Genomic DNA, 22,930 nt, shown 5'->3' with positions numbered 1-22,930 from the left:
TGGAAGGTAGCCGGGGCATTTTTCATCCCAAATGGCATCACTAAGAATTCATAGAGGCCACTTTGGATGATAAATGCTGACTTCTCCCTAGCCTCCAGGGTCAGTGGGATTTGCCAATAGCCTTTGCTCAAATCCATGGTTGTCAGATACCATGCCCCCGCGAGTTAATCTAATAACTCATCCATGCGGGGCATGGGGTAGGCATCTGAGACCGTCCTAGCATTGAGCAAGCGGTAGTCCACACAAAACCGGGTGGTCTTGTCCTTCTTAGGAACTAGGACTACCGGACTAGCCCAAGGGCTCTGGGACGGTGTAATTACCCCTAGAGTCAGCACCTCCTCTATCTCCCTCTCTATACTTGTCTTGACCTCTGCTGACACTCTGTACGCGTGCTTATGCAGAGGTCGCAGGTCCCCTGTGTTCACTGGGTGGTCTGTGAGGTGTGTTTTCCCTAAGCACAGAAGAACCAGGGGAGCAATGGTACCTTTAAAATAAAACAAAAACTACATGGTGCAATATTGTTGGATATAACACAATGATGTGGCTTCCAAGCAACTACCCAGAGAGCTGGAATGGAGCTAAGACAAGCAGAAAACCAACAGGGTATACAGTCACAGACTGGAGCTAGTAGGAGGAGGTGCAATCTCAAGCAGAGAAAGACACACACAGAGCCAGGAATAAAAACATACGATTTATCCACAAACAATAAAATATAGCAGCTTGAAGGGGGAAAAGCCGGTAGACTCTTGCGGTACCTCTCAGTACGCAAACAAGTGCTGCATATGAATCTCCCAGTCTTTCCCCTCCGCCTCTATAAAGATGAAGCATCTGCTTCATGGTACCGTTAAACCTCTCACATAATCCGTTTGTCTGGGGGTGGTAAGGGGTTGTGCGCAGGTGCTGTACACCGCATGCATCCCAGAGACACTGTACAGTTCACTCATGAACTGCGACCCTTGATCGGTTAGAATCTCACTAGGGAAACCTACCCTAGCAAAGATGTTCAGTAGCGCTGCCACTACTGTCCTGGCATCTATGGTGCCAAGCGCTACCGCCTCAGGGTACCGGGTAGCAAAATCCACCACCGTGAGGATGTAGCGCTTCCCTGACCTACTTGGAATCATAAGGGGTCCTACAATATCCATGGCTACCTTCTGGAAAGGTTCCCCTATTACCGGTAGTGGGTTCAGGGGTGCCTTCACACGGTCGCCCGCCTTACCAACTCGCTGGCAGGCGTCACAGGAGCGGCAAAAAGTGTCCACATCCCGGGACGCCCCCGGACAGTAGTAACGCTGCAATAGCCGGGCTCTCGTCCTATTGACCCCCCGAGTTCCCGCTAGCGGAATAGAGTGAGCTATCTGTAACAATTGCTGTTGGTACCTCTGGGGTACTACTAGCTGTCGCTTACCGTTCAGTCCCTCCGTTATACACGGTATCCCTGCTTCTCTGTACAGGAGTCCTCGGTGCAACAGGCAGTGATCGGTGCCCTCCCCTGCCTGAGACTAGGACGCCCAAAGTCTCATGCCAGCCAGGCTGGGGTCTGTCTTCACTGCCTCCCTAAACTGGGGTCCTAATTCTGGCCACCCCCCGATCATGTCTATGTCGGGGGAACGGGGTACGGTGAGGGGAAACAGTAAGTCGGTCTGTGGTTTCAACTGAGCCTGGATTACCTCCCCGGTCTCCTCAGAGACCTCCGCTAACGTTGGTCCCAAATGCAGGGGGACTGGAGCCGCCGCCATCGCCGCTGTCTGGCTCTGGGTGACTGCCACTATGGCAGCGGGTCTTGATACCCGATCGTAGGTGCAGGTCATCGGACCCAGATCGTTGCCGAGGAGCACCTCCACATCCAAGCCGGGAAAAAAACCCACCTCCCGCACACCCTGTCCCTCCCCCCAATCCAAAATGATCCTGGCAATTTGCAGGAATCGCGGCTCTCCGTCCGCCACTGTAATCTACATACCGGGTCCCGGGAGCAATTCCTATGGCCGGACCATATCAGGTCAGACCAGGGTTACCGCAGCACCCGTATCCAGCAAGCTGATTGCTTGCCGATCACCGACTGTGACTGTTGTGAGGTGTCTGCTCCGGCCATCCATCTGCTGCATCGCGGCGCCGGAATTCCTCCGCTCCTGGCTTTAGGCACCGAAGAAATCAGGACAAGTGCTGCATGGGACGTCTCGCTGGGAGTTGTTTCCATGATCGGCTCGGGATCCTTTGTGTAAGTCACCAGTACTCGGGCTACCGGCTTGGCAGCTGGGGTGCGTTGCCCCTGATGGGGTCCGCTTGAACGCAGAGGTTCCGGGCAATCCGGCTTGATGTGACCGGTGCGATTGCAATTGTAGCACCGGCGCTCGTGCTGGAGCTCTCCCGACTTCGGTGGACTGCTGCCCGCAGGTGGCTTCATAGTCCATTGGGGAGTGATGCTGGCCCTCTTGGCTGGGGCCGCCGCCAGTTTGGCTGCTGCCTTGGCGGGCATCAGTGCTCGACTCGTGATGTAGTCGTCCGCAAACCTCACTGCCTCCTGGTGAGTCTTGGGCTTTTTATCGAACACACAAGCCCTCACTGCCGGAGGACATTGCTGCAAGAGCTGTTCTTTGATCATCAGATCTAGCTGGACCTGGTAAGTCTTTGCCTCGCATCCCTCTACCCATTGCATCCCATGCAATGCCATGCAGGTACCGAAAGTCACAAAAGACTTCCAGCAGGAACTTGCCCCAGTACGCTTCTGGGGTGAGGGCATATTGGATCAGCAACAGATCTTTTAAATGATCATAGTCATCGGCAAACTCCTCCGGGAGCGCCAGCATGGTCATGGTGGAAGCACTTTGTACCGCCGGCACTGCATCTCAAAGTTCTTTAAGAAGCTGCCGATCTGGTCGGTAGCTTCCACAAACTTGGCGAGGCTGTGATGATCCAGCTGGGGAGTATCTCGGTCCCGGTGGGCAGGGTGACAATAGGCGGGTCGGTTCACTGCCATTGTCAGAAAATGCAGCCGCTCCTCCGGTGTCCCTCTGTTGCCCCACGCCGTAATCAGTGCCAGCATTTCAGGGGTGAACTGACTGGTAACCGCAGCGACCAATACCCCTCCTGCTGCACTATTCCCGGGAAGTGCTCCCACTCCCTCCCCAAGTCTCTGCCGTCCCGGAGCTGGGTCCATTCCCTGCTCTCCGGGTGGTTGCAATGCGACGAGCAGAGCTGTGATTCGGAGCTCCACGAGCCAGGTTTCGTGTCCTCTGATTGCCTCCTCCATCTGTTCCATATCTCTGCCCTCCGTGGGCAGCCCGTACTCGTTGCACTTGTCCCGCAGCTGAGCCCGGGTCCGGACTGTAGATGAACCGGCACCCTCGCTCATGGTTAAAGGCTTCTTGTGAGTAGGTACGAACAGTGAGGTTGTGTTAAATCCCCTGTTATATGTTGTTCAATATCGTTAGCGTTAGGAACTCGCAATTCACCCGAATTCCTACTGTATTACAGAGTCCCGCAGTAAACTGTAAAACAGATTCAATTCAATACCGCCGCTACCACCAGTTTATTATAAGCCTGTCACGGGAGCTTGTGCAAGGTTATAATATACAGAAATATCACTGGTTTGAATTGAACACGACTAAGATATGATAATTTAAGTTTATTCCTTGAAAAAGGTGAACACATAAGATTGCACAAATAACATACAGAATATAGCACTTACGTGGGATGGGGCAATGAATTAATGAAAGACAGGATTAGCAATTTATCAAGGTAATCAGGATTATTTCAGATGTTGAAACGAATACACTGGGCATAGGGCTTACACTCGTTTATATGGGATTCAAGCCCTATACCCTAACATTGGGTGCCAGGTATTGGTTAACAATTGTAGGGAGAAGCTTGTGGGGAGCGCAGATGTCACCATATGTGGGAAAAAAATATATAATAGTGTAGTATGCTTAAACAGATTCAGCTATCTATATAAAGAATCACGATTGGGGACTCACAATCTCCCAGTGAAAGTCCAGCAGTGGATAGCAGTGGATACAATAATGTAGACTCAGCAGTATGAAAGGAGGACTTGCTTGACATGAAGTCCCAGGTATCAGCAGAACAAACCCTCAATAGAAAAAAATGACACTCTTAGTGCAACATTGCATGTTCACTATAAATGTATTGATAAAAGCAATTATTATTGCACTCACATTAGCACTGTGTGCATAGACACGTAAATATCGATGCGCAGCTTCAGCGTTCACCATCTACCCCACTCCCGAGGTCGCGTCATGTCACTTCCGGTTCGGCCCATCGCGTCACTTCCGGTTTTGCGATCGATCGCAGAATAGATCCACACGGGCTCTGGGGCATTCAGGGTACACCTCTGGACTGCTGCTTGTTCACTTTACGCGTTTCGCTTGCTTGGCAGACGTGTATCTGGTCAGGAAATCCTTTGTCTGTAATTGTGAATTACAACACTTACAGACCACTCAAGCCCTGCTTTTCTCCGTTCTAGTATACACAATCAGAGTGGTGAATCCTTTGATCAGGGGGCCTGTTGTAGACAAATGGTCGCCGCCCCCCCCCCCTGAGCATTAACATATAACAGAGCTATATATCTTTCGCGGGCTTTTATACCAGACCCAAAAGACAGTACATCTAAACATATTAAAATAATTCATTCGGCTGGGCCGAGCGGGCTGAAAATTTCCAGACCCTCATGCCGGAGAGGACTCTCCATGGTGGCCAAGTTTTAGCATCGCTGCGACCCACCGAACCGGAGTTACACAAATACAGTTTAAAAGGCACATTTACAAAAGTGGCTTTTCTCTGCCATGGAAGTCAATGGCAGAAACCCAAACTTAACCATTACCCTGACTACGTCCTGTTGCTCCGAGAGGGTCGATATTTGCCATGCAGTCATGCCAGAACTATGACTACATGGTGCCAAATCTCAGCCCTCTAGGCTGAACAGAACCGGAGTTATGTGTTTCATGTTTCTACACATTTTGACTTAGCCGTTCTTACCTCGCGGCTTTTACCTCCGCTATTAGTCAATGGTGTGACCCTCATAGCGAGTGCGACCCTTTACCGGGGTCATTGATTGTCGGACCCGGTTGGGGTCGAGTGAGGGGGTTCCTAGGGTCCAGGGGCAAAACAATTTTTTTTCCAGGTGAACTTGACCAAGACCTGATCAAAGCTTTCTCAAGGCATAGTTTCCGCTTTTGTGGTTCTGTGGTCTGGCTAGCTGGCAGCACGTTCCTGGAGGTCAGAGTCGAGGAATCCCCATTGAAATGCATTACTCCATTCACTTTCAATTGGGAACCGCCACTACTCCTCTCGGTTGCCAACTGCAGGTCTTCTGCGATATCGGAACCAAATCGCCGGAATCTCCATAGGGTTACATGGGGCTTCAATGGCGACTTATGGAGAGACTGCAAAATGGAGCCTGCAAAGGCAGGAAAAGGAACAAAGAGCTATAAACACAAAATTAACATGAACCCTTTCCCTCCCGACTGGATCCCAGTGTAGGTGTTGGTGCAAACACTGAGATGGGGAAAATACACATTCACAGGGGGATACACATTTGGTGCTGAAGCAGGGGCATAAACACAGTACTGGACATCATTCCAGTTAACCCCTCGCCTCCCAGGTGAGGGCAGGGGGTGGCCAAATGGGGTGTAACTCCTTTAATACCGGGCCAAACCCCCTCTCCCACGACAATATCCATTTGTACATCCAAGACTGTACAGTAGAATGTAATCTCTGTGTCTGAACCCTTATGTTTAGCACCAAATGACTCACATAGAGGAGATCCTTCTCAAACCATTCCTGAACCAGCTGTCTCCTACTCAAACTTTTCCCTTTACTGCCAGCAAGGCCATATCAGGGCTGTTTGAATCCACCATATTATACTTTGTAAATCAAACCTCATTTTATCCCCCCTTTTTCCATTTTTCATCTGTAAGGTGCCATCCCATACCGTACAACCTAGAGAGCTTGAAAACTACAAGCTGATGCTCGGGACTTTTACTGGTGGCAGCGCAGGTAACGCTTAATCTCACAATCTATATCATTAACTTCCATTCAAGTTATTAATTATGCACTAATTAACTATGTAGTGACACATTAAATTGTTGTAATTGTTTATTTAATTTCAGTTTCCAGACGTTTGTGGAAGCTTAATGAACTTTTGATAAGCTCAACAGAAATTGTAAGTTAATTGTGTTTGATTGAGGTCCTGAAAATACTCCCCCCTGCAATAAAACTGAAAATAAATGTGGTGGCAATCCAGTTCCATGTGAATTTAGATAAGTCACTTTGGCCCAAATCTACAAAGGGGTGCTAAGCTTTAGTATGCCTCAGATCACATACATATGAATAGGAAATGAGGCGTGCAAAAGCTTAGCACTTTTCTGTGGAACCCTTGTGTGCTACAAAGTGCTCAGCAGTAAGGCACTTTAAGGTTCATCCATTTGCATGTTCTGCGCATCAACATTGCTTACTGTATTATATCATGTATTCTTACCAGCAGCATGGTGCAGGAAAAATCAACATTTCAAAGCTGAACATCTCCCCCTACGTCAGGAAAAGTAGCACTTTGATGATTAATACTTAATGTGTGTCCATTGTGAGTCTTTTGTCTGATTGGGGGTAAAATAGTTAGTCCTGCTTTCCGGATGCAGCTATTTTTATTGAGAACAGGGGCTTAAAACCTGTGGTCCCTGATACTATTAGAAAATGACTACATTCACACAGATTTTATTTCAGTTCGTGGATTTTCTATCACTGCACAAAAAGTGCTAATGACTTAAAATACTAGACCTAGATGTAAAAATTAATATGTTACACAAGTGGGTTTCAACCTTTTTTTTGGTTAAGGAACCTTTGACAGGGTGAAGTCAGGTACTGATAGTTATGCCTGAGAAACATATATCTGAGTCCTTCATCCAGCACTCAGAAGGTTAGCCTGGTAAGAATAGCTGGCAATCAGGAAGGAAGCAGACACACCTGACAACCAGCATGATGATATATGGAAGCCAATGCTTGTAGCAGGTGGCTGTTTCTTACTACAGAGCTGTCCTATGCAAGCTACAAGCCAGATGGATTCCCAACCCTCTTCTAAAGGACTGTAAGAACTTTAATATTGTTTCCTGACTGTTGTGATGTATGTTAAAAGGTTGGGAACTGGAGATAGCCAGCCAGCCAGCCTGATACAGTGAAGTGAGAAAAAGAGAGGGGCCACAATCAGGAGTGGTTAAAACACAATAGTAAAATGTATGGAGTTCTATAGGGAACACACTTACATTTAGCCAAAACAAATCTTCAATTGGGGATGGGAGGGACTTCTTGATGGTACCTCAAATTAGGGAAGAGAAGGGAAACATAGTATAACACTGTTTATTTAACACAAGAATTAAAAAGAGATTTCAAACTCACAAGCGGCCAATCATTAATGGCATAAAGAGGAGGTGTCTCCAGATTCCACAGATCATCCTCGAGGATGTTTGGGTATCTATGTGGATTCTGTTCCAGTTGGTAGAATGGTGATGCAGGGATACAATTAACAGCAGGGTGGTCTTCCACGGAAGGCGGAAGCTGCGGCAAGGAGATTGACAAACGGGAGGAAATCCAGACTGTGCACAAGTCTCGGAAGACCACCCTGCTGTTAATTGTATCCCTGCATCACCATTCTATCAACTGGAACAGAATCCACATAGATACCCAAACATCCAGGAGGACGATCTGTGGAATCTGGAGACACCTCCTCTTTATGCCATGAATGATTGGCCGCTTGTGAGTTTGCAATCTCTTTTTAATTCTTGTGTTAAATAAACAGTGTTATACTATGTTTCCCTTCTCTTCCCTAATTTGAGGTACCATCAAGAAGTCCCTCCCATCCCCAATTGAAGATTTGTTTTGGCTAAATGTAAGTGTGTTCCCTATAGAACTCCATACATTTTACTATTGTGTTTTAACCACTCCTGATTGTGGTCCCTCTCTTTTTCTCACTTTGCATGTGTCCCGGAATCACAAGTGGAACCACGCGCCGGAGGATCCCCCCCCCTTTTCTGTGATTGTATATATAGAGGTTGGTGAATCACTTCTAAGAAACTTTGGCAGCAGGATCACACTGTGTGAGGGACTGAAGTCTTTAATTCACTTGAATACGGTTGGCGCAAATATTATATTTTTCTTCTGTAGCCTGATACAGTAGATAGGGCTTGGATTGTAAGTAAGTTCTCCCAATGTGGAGTAAATGTTATTTTCCTATTGTTTGTGTTGCCTTAAAGGGACGGTGTGCCCAAATGTTTAGTTCGGTGGTGAAGAAATAAAACCACTTAATATGTGCTTTAACCTGAAACTACATGTGTGGACTATTTTCTGACCTCGCCTACCGGCCGTCCTGCCACAGAACCCTATGTGAAATTCTGAGGAACCCAACCATGTCTAATAGCAACTCTATGATCAGATGCATTGTAAAGTCTTCTGTATTTGATACGATTTTCAAATGAACAGAAAAGTGCAGGGAACCCTCTAGGGACGCCAGGGGAACTCAAATGTTCCTAGGAACTCTGGTTGAAAAACACTGTTATACATATATACAGAAATATCAAGGAGAAATCCAATCAAAGCGCAAAAAGCGGAGCACAGCATGTGCAAAAACTGGGGCTAGGGAAACCACATATGATTACAAATTCATTTTATTGTGTGGGTGTCAGGTACAGTAGAGGCAATGCTTATTCTAACATTTGCTTTAAACTAGCCGGGTTACATTCAGGGTATGTGCTGGGTATGTTCTGGGCTAGTTTGAGGCACGTTTAAGGCATTTCTGCATTGACTAACGACCCATAGGATTAACACAGCAGGGATACAATTCAGTTTGAATGGGACTGCCAGGGACCCCGCTGTTAATCTGATAGGCCATTAATCAATGCAAAAATGCTGGGGCTAGTTTAAGGAAATGTATTCAGAATGTACCTGGGTGTACCTGGGTCTTTTGGGGAATTGCCACTGGTTTTTGTTAGAATAATCGCTGCCTCTACTGTATACTTTCACGCGTTTCGCGCTGCAATAGCATTTTGTCAAAGTCTATGCTCCACTTTTTGCTCCTTCATTGGATCTCCTTGATACTACTATTTGGCTGGATGCTGAGGACAGTTTGCACCATAATTGTGAGTACAGCACTTGACATTTTTTCATGTGGATGAAGATAAATGTATATATCCAATATTCTCTAGGGTAAATATCCTGTGGAACAGGAGGAGATAATAGCAATAACTGCCCTCACAAGCAGTAGTTGGTTTCATCATCCTCCAGATCCAGGTATTATATATACCCTTACAAATGAGCTTACTGTTCACTGTTTACAGAGCATTTAATCAAACTCACAGGTGTACAACACTTACTGTATGTCCTCTAATCAACTGATATGATTATTTTGACATATATATATATATATATATATATATATATATATATATATATATATATATATATATATATATATGCAGTGGTTGACAAATCACCAAAAAATCTACTCGCCACACAAAAAAATCTACTCGCCACCTAGTACCAAACGTGTGCTGCTTGGGCCAATATTTACTCGCCCGGGGGTTAAATCCACTCGCCCGAGGCGAGCAAATGTATAGGTTTGTCGAACACTGTATATATGGGACAAACGAAAAAACAATAAAGCAGCGCCTCAAGGGTATTAAATAGAATGAATATAGTAAAACTAATTATATATATTGATGTATATCAAAATGTAAAAGTGCCTGTGTATATAAATAAATAAAGTATAATGAATGTGAATACACAACCTATTATAACAACAACAGTGATTAGCCAAAATAAACAAATAAAAATATTAAAGAAAAGGGTAAAACCAGTCCTTTGGAAAAATGTCCAACAATGGAATATTGATGCTGGTAGAAGGGGTCTCCGGCCGCTCTCGAAGGGATTAACCACATCCGTAAGGAATCTGTAGAAGAGAGAGGAGAGAGCGCACGCCCCATAGTATAAAACCGTAAATTTATTGATGGGAAGGGGGAGGGAGGGGAGAAAATGCACTCACAAGGGTACAAGAATAAAAAGCATTGCGTGATTATATCACCACCATCCGGTATCTGTGCTTGAAACAGAAGTTCCTCGATCTCAAGGATGAAGGGTCCATGATCTATCAGGATGTCCAAGGTGTGTGGATGAAACCACAAACCGTTCCAGAGATCCCAGAAAATGTCTTTGTGCTGGAAGGCCTCTGTGATGTTATGGCGCTCGAACCAGCCTGTCCTTGCGCTTCCGTGATGACGTAGTGTCTCTGCGTGTTGCGTATTGATGCTTCCTGACGCGTTTCGTCACACGGGGGACTTTTTCAAAGGGCCCTTTGAAAAAGTCACCCGTGTGTGACGAAACGCGTCAGGGAGCGTCATTACGCAACACGCAGAGACACTACGTCATCACGGAAGCACAAGGACAGCCCGGTTCCAGCGCCATAACATCACAGAGGCCTTCCAGCACAAAGACATTTTCTGGGATCTCTGGAACGGTTTGCGGTTTTATCCACACACCTTGGACATCCTGATAGATCGTGGACCCTTCATCCTTGAGATCGAGGGACTTCTGATTCAAGCACAGATACCGGATGGTGGTGATATAATCACGCAATGCTTTTTATTCTTGTACCCTTGTGAGTGCATTTTCTCCCCCTCCCTCCCCCTTCCCATCAATAAATTTACAGTTTTAAACTATGGGGTGTGCGCTCTCTCCTCTCTCTCTTTTATATATATATATATATATATATGTAGAGGTATCAGTACCGTGTTAGCCGAGCTTCAATAATCAAAAAATAAATAGATGATACCGTTCTGTTTATGACTAATATATATATTGTCTTATCAAAAAAACTGACACACTGATAATTGGGACTCTGTTATTCTTTTTCTATATTCAGAAATATATTGATGGTGTTATTAACACTGAAATGTTTGAGAACTCCTAATCCTTCAGATCCTGAAGTAGTATAGGGTCGCTCCTGGGAAAAAGACATGGGTTACACGGAAAAAAATATGTTTGCCTACAATATCAGATACACGTAACAACTAATTTTTCTATGTTGCGTTTTACTCGTCACCCAATGTTGGTGTAAAATTTTCAAAATGTCATAAAGTTAACAAACATGTCACCACCTCCCTGTGGCTGGGTATCTCTTGCAGCAAGGACTGCATCAAAACAAAACTATAAATAACAGGGTGAGGTTGCCTTAAATGGTACGAAACTATGACAAAAGTTATAATGAGAACAACAGAAGAGGGACAGAAAATACTTTGTGTAGAAATTGTGCAATAGTCTTTATAGATATGAAAGTGGAGGTATTTAGATAGTGAGGAGTTATCAAAATGTCTTGATAAGCTCGTCTGTTCTCTGATCAAACAACAATCCAGTGAAGGACCTGAAGGAAAGAAGGGACCAACCAACCGGCAACTATCATGTGGACTTCAGCAATCACCGTATTCTTGCTGGTGACCACGCTCTGTAATGCTGCCGACGCATGTCAAGGTAAGTCACTGACAAACATTTACACAAGACTTAGGATTCTGGTGACTCTTCCACTAGATTCTGAACAAAGATCTGAGTTCAGGATTCTATGACCTGTCACATTCGTTCCCTGCACATCGGGTGCCTAATTTACAATGTATGTTTTTAAGTAAAAAATATATCTTTATTGTACATTAACGAGATAATATTTACAGGTGTAGTAGGCTTCATTGTTCCCTCTGATGGGTTATGGGCATCATCACTGCCATTGAATCACATGGAAACTCTGTGATATTCTGCATTACAACAGGATATGTTGTGTTACCACTGGGAATAATGAGGCTAGATGCATCTATATTCCTTTATGTGAAAGAAAGGAAAAAAACAATTAAGCAAAACACAACCTGGAGCTAGTGTGTACTTTTCCATCAGGATACAGATGTTTCAGGGGCGTTGGAAATAACATTGGGCTTGGTGCAGTGTCCACAAATTGAAAACTGGACTTTGAAGATCACTGAATAATAAATAGTTTACAACCAACCTAAAAGCCGTAGAAGTCTAAAACCCACTCCTCACAGGACATCTGCAGTAATGAGGGATTTAAAAGCTCAGCTCTAGTCTTAAACACTGACAGTTTCTCAGCTAATAACAATTATTAATATTGATGAAGCACAATATATTTCTAGTCTTACGGAAAATATTAGCCCAGACAATTCGGTTTAAGTGTAGTATTGATATTGATTCTCTATTTAACCATCTCTTTTTTTTTTTTTAACGTAAAAATTTTTTTATTGAATATTACAGATATATAGTACAACAGAACATGACATATAAATTCTTGTATGACTGCAAGAGATTTAAACATATGACACATGTTGGGTGAGTCCGCCCGGCTTTTCGAGCCCTACTTGGCCGGACGGCTCACTTTGAACTAGCAAGTTAACTGAACAAGCTTGTGAATGGTATAACCAATAAGGTAATAAAATAATATTGCTAATAATTATTGATATATCATCGAACACACACACACACAAAAAAAAGGGGGGGGGAGGAGGAGGGGGGATGGAAAGGAGGTGGAGGGGTATGATAGGTAATGTCTGGTGTTTCTCCTCATTCTTCTTATGATGCGGTCGAGGCTGCGGTCAAGCTTATTGTAGACAGTTCCAACTCAGCGTTAATTTGACGACTCTGGGGTGCTGCTGGTCCGTGTCCTGTCTCTAAAATGGAGAGAATTCCCCCCTCCCAAGAAGAGTGCATCTGTTTCTATCATAGCCAAATTGATTCTCTCTCAACCCCTGGGATATCTGTCTGAGCCAACCGTGGCGTCCAGACTTTTAGAAAATTGGTGCCAGTGTCGTTAACTAAACTCGTTAACTTCTCCATCTGGCATATAAACCACATTCGATTCCGAATCTTTGGAATAGTTGGGATGTTGGGGCGTTTCCATAATGCTGCAATCTTGCACCGCGTGGCTATTGCAAAATGTGCGATTAGGTTATTATTTGCCATGGTAAGGCCCATTAATTGTCTGGTATTTCGAGGTCGAAAATCCTCTGAATCCAATTTCAAATTGATCCCATATTGGGGAGATCCACGGGCAGGACCACAGCATATGTTCAGGTCTGCTGTTCCCCCGCACTGTCTTGGGCACAGCGGGGAGCAACCCGGCACAAACCTTGATAATTTCAGCGGGGTGAGATACCATCTCATAAGGACTTTATATGCGTTCTCCTTGAGAGTGTAGCAGATGGAGCTTTTTGCTGTTGCTAGAAATATAGCATTCCACTCCTCATCTTCAAAGATTTCCCCCAAATATGATTCCCATTGGGATCTGAAGGAGGGTACTTGTTGCCCCTGTGTAGCTGAACCGATCACTTCTCCATATAACTGCCAGACAGAGCTTTTCGAAGGATGTCAATGGGGGATATGGGTCAAATTTATTGTAGAATGCTCTGACCTGGAGATATCTAAAAAATTCTGAGTGAGGCATGTCCTTTTCTAGTCTGATATGATCGAATGTTTTAATCTTCCTATTATAACCCTCCAGGTCTTTAATTCGTTTTTAACCTTTTTGCTTCCAGATTAAGATATTACTACACTGGCGACACACTTTATTCGAGCTCGGCTAGTCCCACGAATTCGGGTATACCCGGGTGTATTGAGGTTTGTGACTGTTTTCTGCCCGAGTGCATTGAGGTATTTTCCAAGCAGGGATTGAAGCATTTTATTCCCGCTGGCTGCAATACTGCACAGTATATATATATATATATATATATACTGCATTACAATTCATGAATTTATGCCATCTGGTAGACACGCGAAGCATTGCAGCCTATTAAATCCTAATCATTATCATTTAACAGATCAGCCGCCCGTCAGCCAGGCATGAACCCAGGCTGGGAAGGCAAACGCAACGGGGCTTGTCAGAGGTGAGGAGCGGCGCATTCCAGGTATCTGCCAGGTACATACTGGGTATTTGCTCGAATAAAGTGTGTCGGTGCAGTACCTATTAGGCCCAGAGCGAACATAGAATTGTTCAATAAGGGGGTCATCATGGTATGTTTTGTCGTGAGGGAATGCCTCATCTTATTTGCCTCCCAGATTGATAGTGAGTTGGTTATTGAGGAGAGCGGTGTGGCAGCGATGTGGCAGGGAATTTTTGCGCTGTTTTGGGCAACCAAATCAAGCTGCGAAGTTCCAATGGGGAACAGGCAGCGCTTTCAAGCTCCACCCTGCGTTTCGAATTTGGGTTGGATTGCCATTGAACAATTTGACTTAATTGTGCCGCTTTGTAGTATGATAACAGACAGGGCACTGCTAGTCCGTCCGCCAATACAGGTCTTTTCATATTCAATTTATTTACTCTCGGTTTTTTTCCTCCCCATATAAAATTAGATATCTCAGATTGAAGTGAGAGTAAATCCTTCATTTTGAGTGGTACGGGCAGTGTTTGGAAGAGGTAGAGGATACGGGGGGAGTAAATTCATTTTAACGCTATGTATCCTACCTATCCAGGAAATTCTCAGAGTGGTCCATCTGTGTAAATCAGATTTTAGAGTCCGAATCAGATTGGGATAATTTGCTTTATAGATGCCTATAATGTCTTTAGTGATGTGGACTCCCAGGTATTTGATACATTTCTTTTGCCAATTAAATTTGAAATTCAGTTGTAATAGTTTCTCAGTATGTCTAGGGAGATTGATGCTAAGAGCCTCAGATTTAGACTGGTTTATTTTGAACCCTGAGATCCTCGAGAATCTGTCTAACAGGTCAAATAAATTTGGGAGGTGAGGGGTTTTGTAACAATCAAGAGGATGTCATCTGCATACAGGGCCGCTTTATGAGATTGTGAGTAAGCGTTCAACCCCGAGATGTCTGGATTGCCTCTGATTTGTGCCGCCAGTGGTTCGATACAAAGGGTGAATAAGTGAGGAGATAGTGAGCAACCCTGTCTCGTGACACTCTTTATTTGAAATGGCAGTGAGGGGTAGCCCTGATGTATGACCCTGGCGGTAGGGCCTGAGTAAAGTGCAAGAATCACCTCACTCATCCAATCTCCAAAGCCAAATGCCGCAAGCGTCTCCTTTAGATAAGGCCAGTCTATCCTATCAAAAGCTTTTTCTGCATCCAGACTTAATAACATACTTTTGTTTTAATAGCCAATTCTATCAGATCAATAAATCGTCGGGTATTATCCGCTGCCTGCCTACCTTTAATAAAACCAACTTGATCTGGGTGTATAAGTCTGGTAGGATATGACAGAGTCTATTGGCCAGTGATTTGGCGTATAATTTAATATCTTTATTAATTAACGAAATTGGCCTGTAGCTTTTGCAGTCCAGCGGATCCTTACCAGGCTTATGAATTAGGGATATGGACGCCTGCAACATCTCCCTGGGGATGGCAGCTCCCGCTAAAATTGCGTTAAACACTTGGAGCAGCCTCGGGGCGAGCAGTTTGGCAAATGTCTTGTAATATAACCCCGAAAAGCCATCCAGCCCAGGAGCCTTTGATGGTTTCAGTTCTTTAATAGCCTGTGAGAGCTCCTCAATAGAGACGTCTGCACATAGGGCCTCTCTATCTGTATCTGTCAATCTCCTTAGGTTTGAGCTGGCTAGGAAATCTCGCAATGCCCCATTCATTTTGGGGTTATGGGCCACCTCCCTATTATATAAAGATTCATAGAATGAGCCAAATTCTTCTACTATTTTCGTCGGGTTGGCTGTGGTGGTCCCAGATTTTAAGCGTATGGCTGGGATGTTATATTTAGACTGCCTGTCTCGTAGCATACGCGCCAGCATTGTGTCCGGTCTGTTTGCTTTTTCGTAAAATTTCCTCTTAGACCAACTCAGTGAATTATCAGCTCTGGAAGTCAATAGGAGATTTAACTCAATTTTGGTGTCTTTTATATCTTGTAGGGATTGAGGATCTGAGTTGTTTTTGTGTTTTAAAGAGAGGGAATGCAATTTAGATTGGAGCGTGATAATTTTGGCATCTCTCTCTCGTTTCTTTTGGCTGTGATATTAATTAGTGTGCCTCGCAGTGTTGCTTTATGAGCCTCCCATAATACTAGGTGGGAGTTGACCGAGCCTAGATTAATATGGAAAAATTGTTTTATTTCATTACCAATAGCCTCACATATTTAAGGGATTTTTAGTATTGATTCATTGAGTTTCCAGTTCGCTCCAGGTCTAACAGCCTGAATATTGTTGCACCTGAGCTCTATCGGTGCGTGGTCTGACCATGAAATATCATGGATCCCAGCCCGGGAGACCATAGGAACCAGTTGACATGAGACAAAAAAGTAATCAATTCTGCTGTATGAGCTATGTGGATGGGAGTAAAATGTGTAGTCTCTATCTGTTGGTGTAACTCTCTCCAGATGTCGGTTAATTGATTGGCTTTGAGGTCTCTGCGAAGCGAGATCCCAGCTCCCTTGTTATATGCATCTGTCCCTCCTGATCTGTCCATATGTGGTTGCATGACCATATTGATATCTCCCGCGAGCAGGACACTCCCCCTAGCTGTGTAGTTTAGAATCTTAAAGAAGTGATAGAAGAAGGACGCATCCTGCTCGCAAGGGGCATACACAGAGGCCAGGGTGATATATTTGCCTCGGATTGTGCCAGTGATAATTATATACCGACCATGTGTGTCCCGTTTGGTTGACTGCAAGACAAATGGAGTCTTATTTCTAACTAATATGGCCACCCCCCGTTTTTAACGGAGGCTGAGGACAAGTAAACCTGGAAAAACTCTCTATCTAGGAATTTAGGGGTATTTTTTCTACTAAAATGTGATATCTGCTTGTTTCCTTTTATAATCTGAGAATGCTAACTTTCTTTTGGTTGGGTTATTAAAGCCCTTAACATTATGGGATTTCATAGTGAACACCATCATATAGTGATTGTGTGTCGTAGCAGCTTAACGTTCGTCCACTCACCTGAGTTGTCTTTCTTCGAACCGAGTAAGACCTTGTCTGAGCTATGTACCTGATCGATAACACCCCTGTCGCACCTGAATTGATATCTCCTGCTGTGTGGAGATTGAGGGGGGATGGGGCGGGGGAGGGCGGAGGGAAAAGGAAGGTAAGACAAAACACAGGAGAATACAAAAGGAAGAAAACTTATATTAAACAAAAGAAACAGATCAAATATAAAATCACAAAAAACAAAGGAAAACAAGAGCCCGACTCGGGAGCCCCCGAGTGTGGCTCTTCCGCCAAAGGGAGTGGGCAGCTGTCCCAGCATTCTTTTCCTGGTGGGACCTGCCCTCCCTGGGACTTGTAAGCGATCCCTTGCTTTCAGGGACCGAAATGGAAACACCTGCGCGCCGACATGGGTAATCCCACCGGCGCCATTCCGTATGAACAGCAGACTTTCTGCACAGCTCGTCACTGGTAACTATAACAAGATCTTATATATAGTCAACATTAGAGAACTTTCCCCCATTGCCTAAGTGCAGCCCTTGGGGACAACAGTATAAACAAACTAAACTATGTGAACAATTAACCAGAGCGAAGATAACTAACTTTAACCTGGATGAGAACCTACATGTACCTGACCCTATGCTTATTACTGCCCTCTGCTTTATATGTTACCCTTTTTACGCTGGTGAGAGTGAACTATAATTAACTACCCATTCCTAGAGCCTAGTATGTGTATTGCGGGGGAGGAGATATGTTTAACTTCCAATATTTCTAATATATCTAACTATAATAAATCTATAGCTACTAGTGGGGCTGTGAGGTGTGTGTGGTAGTAGGCTGGGGGTAATAATGTTGTTGCTACTAATCTTGGAATGGATTGCCTAGGGCTAGCTTTCTCCATCTACCCTTGCCTCCTTCCCCCCGACCCTGTATCCCCTCTCCCTCAAACCCCTCTCCCCTTCGCTCCTTCTTTCCTCCTCCCCCCTCCCTCCCTCTTCCCCCCCCCCTTTCCCCTCCTCTTTGGTTGGGGATTGTTAGGTGTCGGTAGGGGCCTTGAAAGGGCAGATTCGACCCTCTTATATTATGTGAAGGGTGCCGCAGCTTTCGGTCAATGCCCGCGGATTATGCCCCTTTCGCCTGCCACTGTGTCCCCTACGGGACCGTGAGCTGTGTTGTTCCTCCTTGATAAGGCTCGCTCTGCCATCTCTCCTTGCGCAATCCGGCGATGTGACATCATTTGCAGGCGCCGCTGCCTCGAGTGCCAGTATCAAAGTCTCGCGAGATGGTGGAGCTTTTCGTTGACGTCATCCAGATAGCCCGCGAAAGTCAGAGGATCTCCCGCCTGCCGTGAGGAAGGAGCAAGGTAAGATGGGCGCCGATCAAAAAACACATGCGGGTCGTAGATAGAGTTATTGGGCTATCCATCCGCTGCCAGTGCTCAGAGGGGGAGCGAGCTTCATCCAGTTTCGTTCCGGCCGGTTGGTTCTCATTGCCTCTTTTCAGGTAATATTGTCCGAATCACTGAGAGACTAGTATTTCGTGTGATTCACTCAAGGGGAGCTGGCAGCTATCTCTGTAGCACGGACCTCCGCATGGACGGTACCTACTTTGCTCCACGTGGGAGCCGGGACGCCATCTTTGGCTGCCGTCAGCCTAGGAGGGCTTAGAGAAGGCTCCAAAACACCCACACGTTTGAGGAAATCCTCGCCATCAGCCACGTTCTTGAGGGTGTGACCTACCCCATTTTTTAACACGAGCAGGGCACAGGGGAACAGCCAACGATAACGTACATCTTGGTCTCTTAGGGTTGTTGTTACGTGGGCTAGAGCTCGCCTTTTAGCCAGGGTAGCAGGGGACAGGTCCTGGAAAACTTGGAATTTAATCTGCTGGAACTCCATGACTTTGGTTTTTCTGGAGATTCTACAGGTTTCCTCCTTGACACGGTAGTGATGGAAGCGAATCACTATATCCCTGTCCAGTATGAGATCCCCTCCAGCCTTGTCTGGGAATAGATGTTCCAGCCAGCTTGTTGAGAATTCTTCAGGATCGGTGATAGATTCGGGTACTCCCCGCAGCCTAATATTGCATCTCCGATCCCTGTCCTTGCCGTCCTCTATTTTGTCCTCCAGTATTCTGACTTGTCCGTTAGCGTATTAATTTGAGTTTGTGTATGTGCTGGGGCCCCTGCTGTCTCATCCGATTTGGACTCCAGGGCATCAGTCCTCTCTCCCAGCGCATCCACATCCTTTCTCAGGGCCCACAGCTCGGATTTAAAGAATTTCTTCATGTGGGTACAAAATTCTTTCATGTCCTTGCGCCGCATGATTTCATGATCCTCCGGTTCAGGATCATCATCCGCAATCTCCATCTCTGGGTCTGAACAGGTTGGTGGTGCTGGGGTCCCTGCTTTACTTGTTTTTGGTGGCTTCTTACTTTTAAAATAAGTGGTGACTGGCTGTTTTTTTTCCATAGAGCTTTGCCCGTTGCCATTCCTATGTGTTTAGGGGCACTTTCGTGGAGGAATAGATAACGATCACCCGCTGTTGCTGCAACAATTTGATTTAAAGGCGCCGGTGGGAACGGAGCTCTGCCACTAAGCCTCCATTCACCTTCCCATCGCGCATGTGCCCCCCTAACCATCTCTTTAAGAAGATATCCATTTCTTTATGTTGAGAATAGGTTGAGTCTTCCCACTTCAACAGGTTGATTTTCCCCATTTAAATTTACTTATTGTTACAAGAGAGGTCTGGTAATGATAGACTGAGATTTAAATTCTACACCGGCCTAAGAGAATGTCAGTCACAGTAAACATTGCAGAATCCTCGAAATTAATTTTCAGGGTTACAAGAGGCCGTATGTATTTATGTATGTATATCTTTATATAGCAAAAAACAGAATAAATGCTGCACACCAAAAACTGAAAATTGGAACGGATACTTGCTGTTACCGGTGCTCCTGATCCAGGGGAGTCCCTGTCAATGAAAGACTCCAAGGTCAGCAAAAAACGGAAGGTTCGGGGCTCTACGGATTTAAAGAATTTATTATATAAAATACACAACGTTTCAACCATCAAAAAGTGGTCTTTCTCAAGTGAAGATAGCATACACAATAAAATGTCCACAATATATAGCCCCCAACCCAGGTGAAAATACCTAAAAGGATACGGTAACTCTCCAGTGAAATGTCTCAGTCCATGGTGCCTGGCGCTTGCATGCGCACATCCGGGTCCCCGTCGTCTTCAAATGACGTCATCTGTCGGCGGTCCCGCCTCCCTGTGAATCCTGTAGACTCTACATCTGAGAATCTTGGTATCCCTTCTGATGCGCATGCGCGAGCGCTCATCAAGGTCCGCCAATCTTCCCGATGACATCATCACGTAATAACGTGATCTCCGATTGGTCCCTCTGATGGTTGAAACGTTGTGTATGTGATATAATAAATTCTTTAAATCCGTAGAGCCCTGAATCTTCCGTTTTTTGCTATCTTTATATAGCGCCATTTATGTACACAGCAGTAATATACGACCTAATAATATAACATAATGGGAATAAGCTCTTCAATAGGAAAGGGGATCCCGGCTCCAAGGAGCTTACAGTCTAAGTGGTAATTAGGCAGAACTTACAGAGACAGAAGGAGGGTGTTCTGGTAAGTGCATCTGCAAGGGTTCAAGGTCCGTGCATCTGTGATGTATAGAATCAGCCACAGAGCTACCCATATGCTTTGTTAAAGAAGTGTGTTTTTAGATAGGCCTTAAAGGTGGAGAGAGAGAGAGGGCCAGTCGGATGTATAGGGGAAGGACATTCCAGAGGTGTGGGGTAGTGAGTGAGAGGTTTTAGGTGGGAGAGGGCTTTAGATACAAAAGGGTTAGACAGAAGACATCCTTGAGCAGAACACAAGAGTCGGGCAGGTACTGTATATAGCGATTAAATTAGGGCTGAAATGTAAGAAGGGGCAGAAGAGTATGTAGCTTTAAACGTGAGCAGGATAATTTTGCAAGTAATTAGGGATCTGATAGGAAGCCAGGAGAGAGATTTCAGCAGGAGAGACACTGAGAAAAATGTAGGAAAGAGTAAAGTTATTCTAGCAGCAGCATTAAGGATAAATTGTAGGGGAGACAGGTGAGAGGCAGGAAGGCCGGACAGTACAAGGTTGAGTATTCGTGACAAGGGAGGGCCCGCATTAGAGTTTTAGCAGTAGAGGGACAGCGGTAAGGGTGTATCTTTGCAATCTTACAGAGGAAAAAGTGACAGGTTTTAGCTACATTGTGTATGTGAGAGGAGAATGTATCGAAGAAGTCAAATGTGATCCCTAAGCAGTGGGGATTCTGGGTGTATAATAGTGCTGCCAATAGTAATATTGGGGGCAGTATGGCCAGGCTTGGGGGGAAGTATGAGGAGCACCGTCTGGAATATGTTAAGTTTGAGTCAGCGGAGGGCCATTCAGGTTGATATAGCAGAAAGACATTTGGAGACTTTGGTCTGTACAGCAGGTGACAGGTCAGAGGTTGAAAGGTACATTTGTGCGTCATCAGTATAGAGGTGATATTTGAACCCAAGAGATGTTATAAACTCACCTAGAGAAAGTGTGTAAAGAGAGAACAGAAGTCAGAGGACAGAGCCCTTGGGTACACCCACAGAGAGATTGACAAAGGTGGAGGTGGTGTTGGCAAATGAAACACTGAAAGTACGATGGGAGAGGTAAGAGGAGATCCAGGATAGAGCTTTGCCATAGATACCAAGAGTATGGTGAATGTGAAGTGGAAGAGGGTGATCCACAGTATCAAAGGCTGCAGAGAGGTCGAGTAATATGAGGAAAGTGTAATGATCTTTGTCTTTTGTTGCATGGAGGTCATGAATTATTTTGGTGAGGGCTGTTTCAGTGGAGTGAGCAGTGCGGAATGGTAGATTTCTGAACACAAATGCATTTGTGGACAGATAAAGTGACCATTTAACTAAAGATGATCTGGAAAAGGCTTGTGGGTCTTGGTTTTGCAAGGAAACATTTTTAGGTTACTGTAGACAAAGGGTATCCAATTATGTTCTCTGGAAACTCCCCCACACTAAATGTCTTCAGATAATCAATGGGACTGCAATTGTTAAATAAGAGTTAAACATTTCTGAGAGATTGCAGGCTCAGGCCTCTATTTTTCCTATTCATGTTCAATGTGCTTATTTTTATTTCTTTCAACTTCATTCTTTCCCCACATCCTTTCTTTTCTGATCTATTTTAACACTCTGTTCCTAATTCACTGCTTGAATCTGCCCACAGATGGGAATGTTGTGGGGCTTGGATACTCAAATATGTTGACCATCCTCAGAGAGTGCTTTGGAATCCCACTGTGTTCTGGCCAAAAATGGGTACCTGGATCATCAGGAATGAACGGTGAGTAAGGCTCCCACAAAACACATTAGGAACCACCATAGATTTCGATGGACCAGCAATAGTGTGTGAATAGACTTCTAGTTTTGAAAGTTCTGTACCCACTATTATATTAAAGGATATTACAACCTACAACAAGTCTACAGTATATATCTTCAGAATCAATGCCAATACTAGTGGGAAAAAACTTAGACAAAATGTTTAACACTTTAAACAATTACCCTAAATTATTTACTTATATGATAAACCATCTCCATGTAGTACCACAGCCCCATCATTGCTATTATGAATGTTAAAATAATATTGTATATACAAATAATATTATAATTATGTAGTAAAGAAAAATGAATTGCTGTTACATAAATGTATATACTGTATGTCATAATTGTGGATTTGAACTAGAAAAGCATCACAGGGCACTGCAGATTTTTATTCTATTTATTGCCAATTGGTGGTGTGCGTTTCTACCTACATAGGTCTTAATCATGTGAGAAAGTGGCATAAGATAAACATCATATAGTGTCTCGTAAGTAGTCCACATAATCCCCATAACACCCTCTGTTAATTATCCATTAATCAGCTTCATCCCTGCAGTTACTATTCTGTATAAAAATTTCTTTA

The 22,930-nt window shown here is 44.6% G+C and overlaps 1 protein-coding gene across 8 annotated transcripts in view; it reads left to right on the top strand.

The window, feature by feature from the left end:
• LOC142472374 (uncharacterized) overlaps window positions 1–22,930 on the top strand; it is a 70,228-nt gene that overhangs the window by 9,769 nt on the left and 37,529 nt on the right. For 6 of the 8 annotated variants that reach the window (XM_075579482.1, XM_075579481.1, XM_075579479.1 and 3 more), the window contains exons 2-5: window positions 5,934–6,012; window positions 6,126–6,178; window positions 11,409–11,523; window positions 22,199–22,312. In XM_075579482.1, coding sequence (XP_075435597.1) covers window positions 11,454–11,523; window positions 22,199–22,312 — 184 coding nt within the window. In that variant the 5' untranslated portion in view covers window positions 5,934–6,012; window positions 6,126–6,178; window positions 11,409–11,453. Of the gene's footprint in view, window positions 1–5,933; window positions 6,013–6,125; window positions 6,179–8,037; window positions 8,057–11,408; window positions 11,524–22,198; window positions 22,313–22,930 lie in introns of those variants that run through there. The other 2 variants (XM_075579483.1, XM_075579478.1) reach the window with 2 other exon arrangements.

The sequence above is a fragment of the Ascaphus truei genome, chromosome 21, assembly GCF_040206685.1.
Source record: "Ascaphus truei isolate aAscTru1 chromosome 21, aAscTru1.hap1, whole genome shotgun sequence".
Classification (NCBI taxonomy): Eukaryota; Metazoa; Chordata; class Amphibia; order Anura; family Ascaphidae; genus Ascaphus; species Ascaphus truei.
Note: the sequence above shows the minus strand (reverse complement) of the source record. Positions and strands in the feature narration are given on the sequence as shown.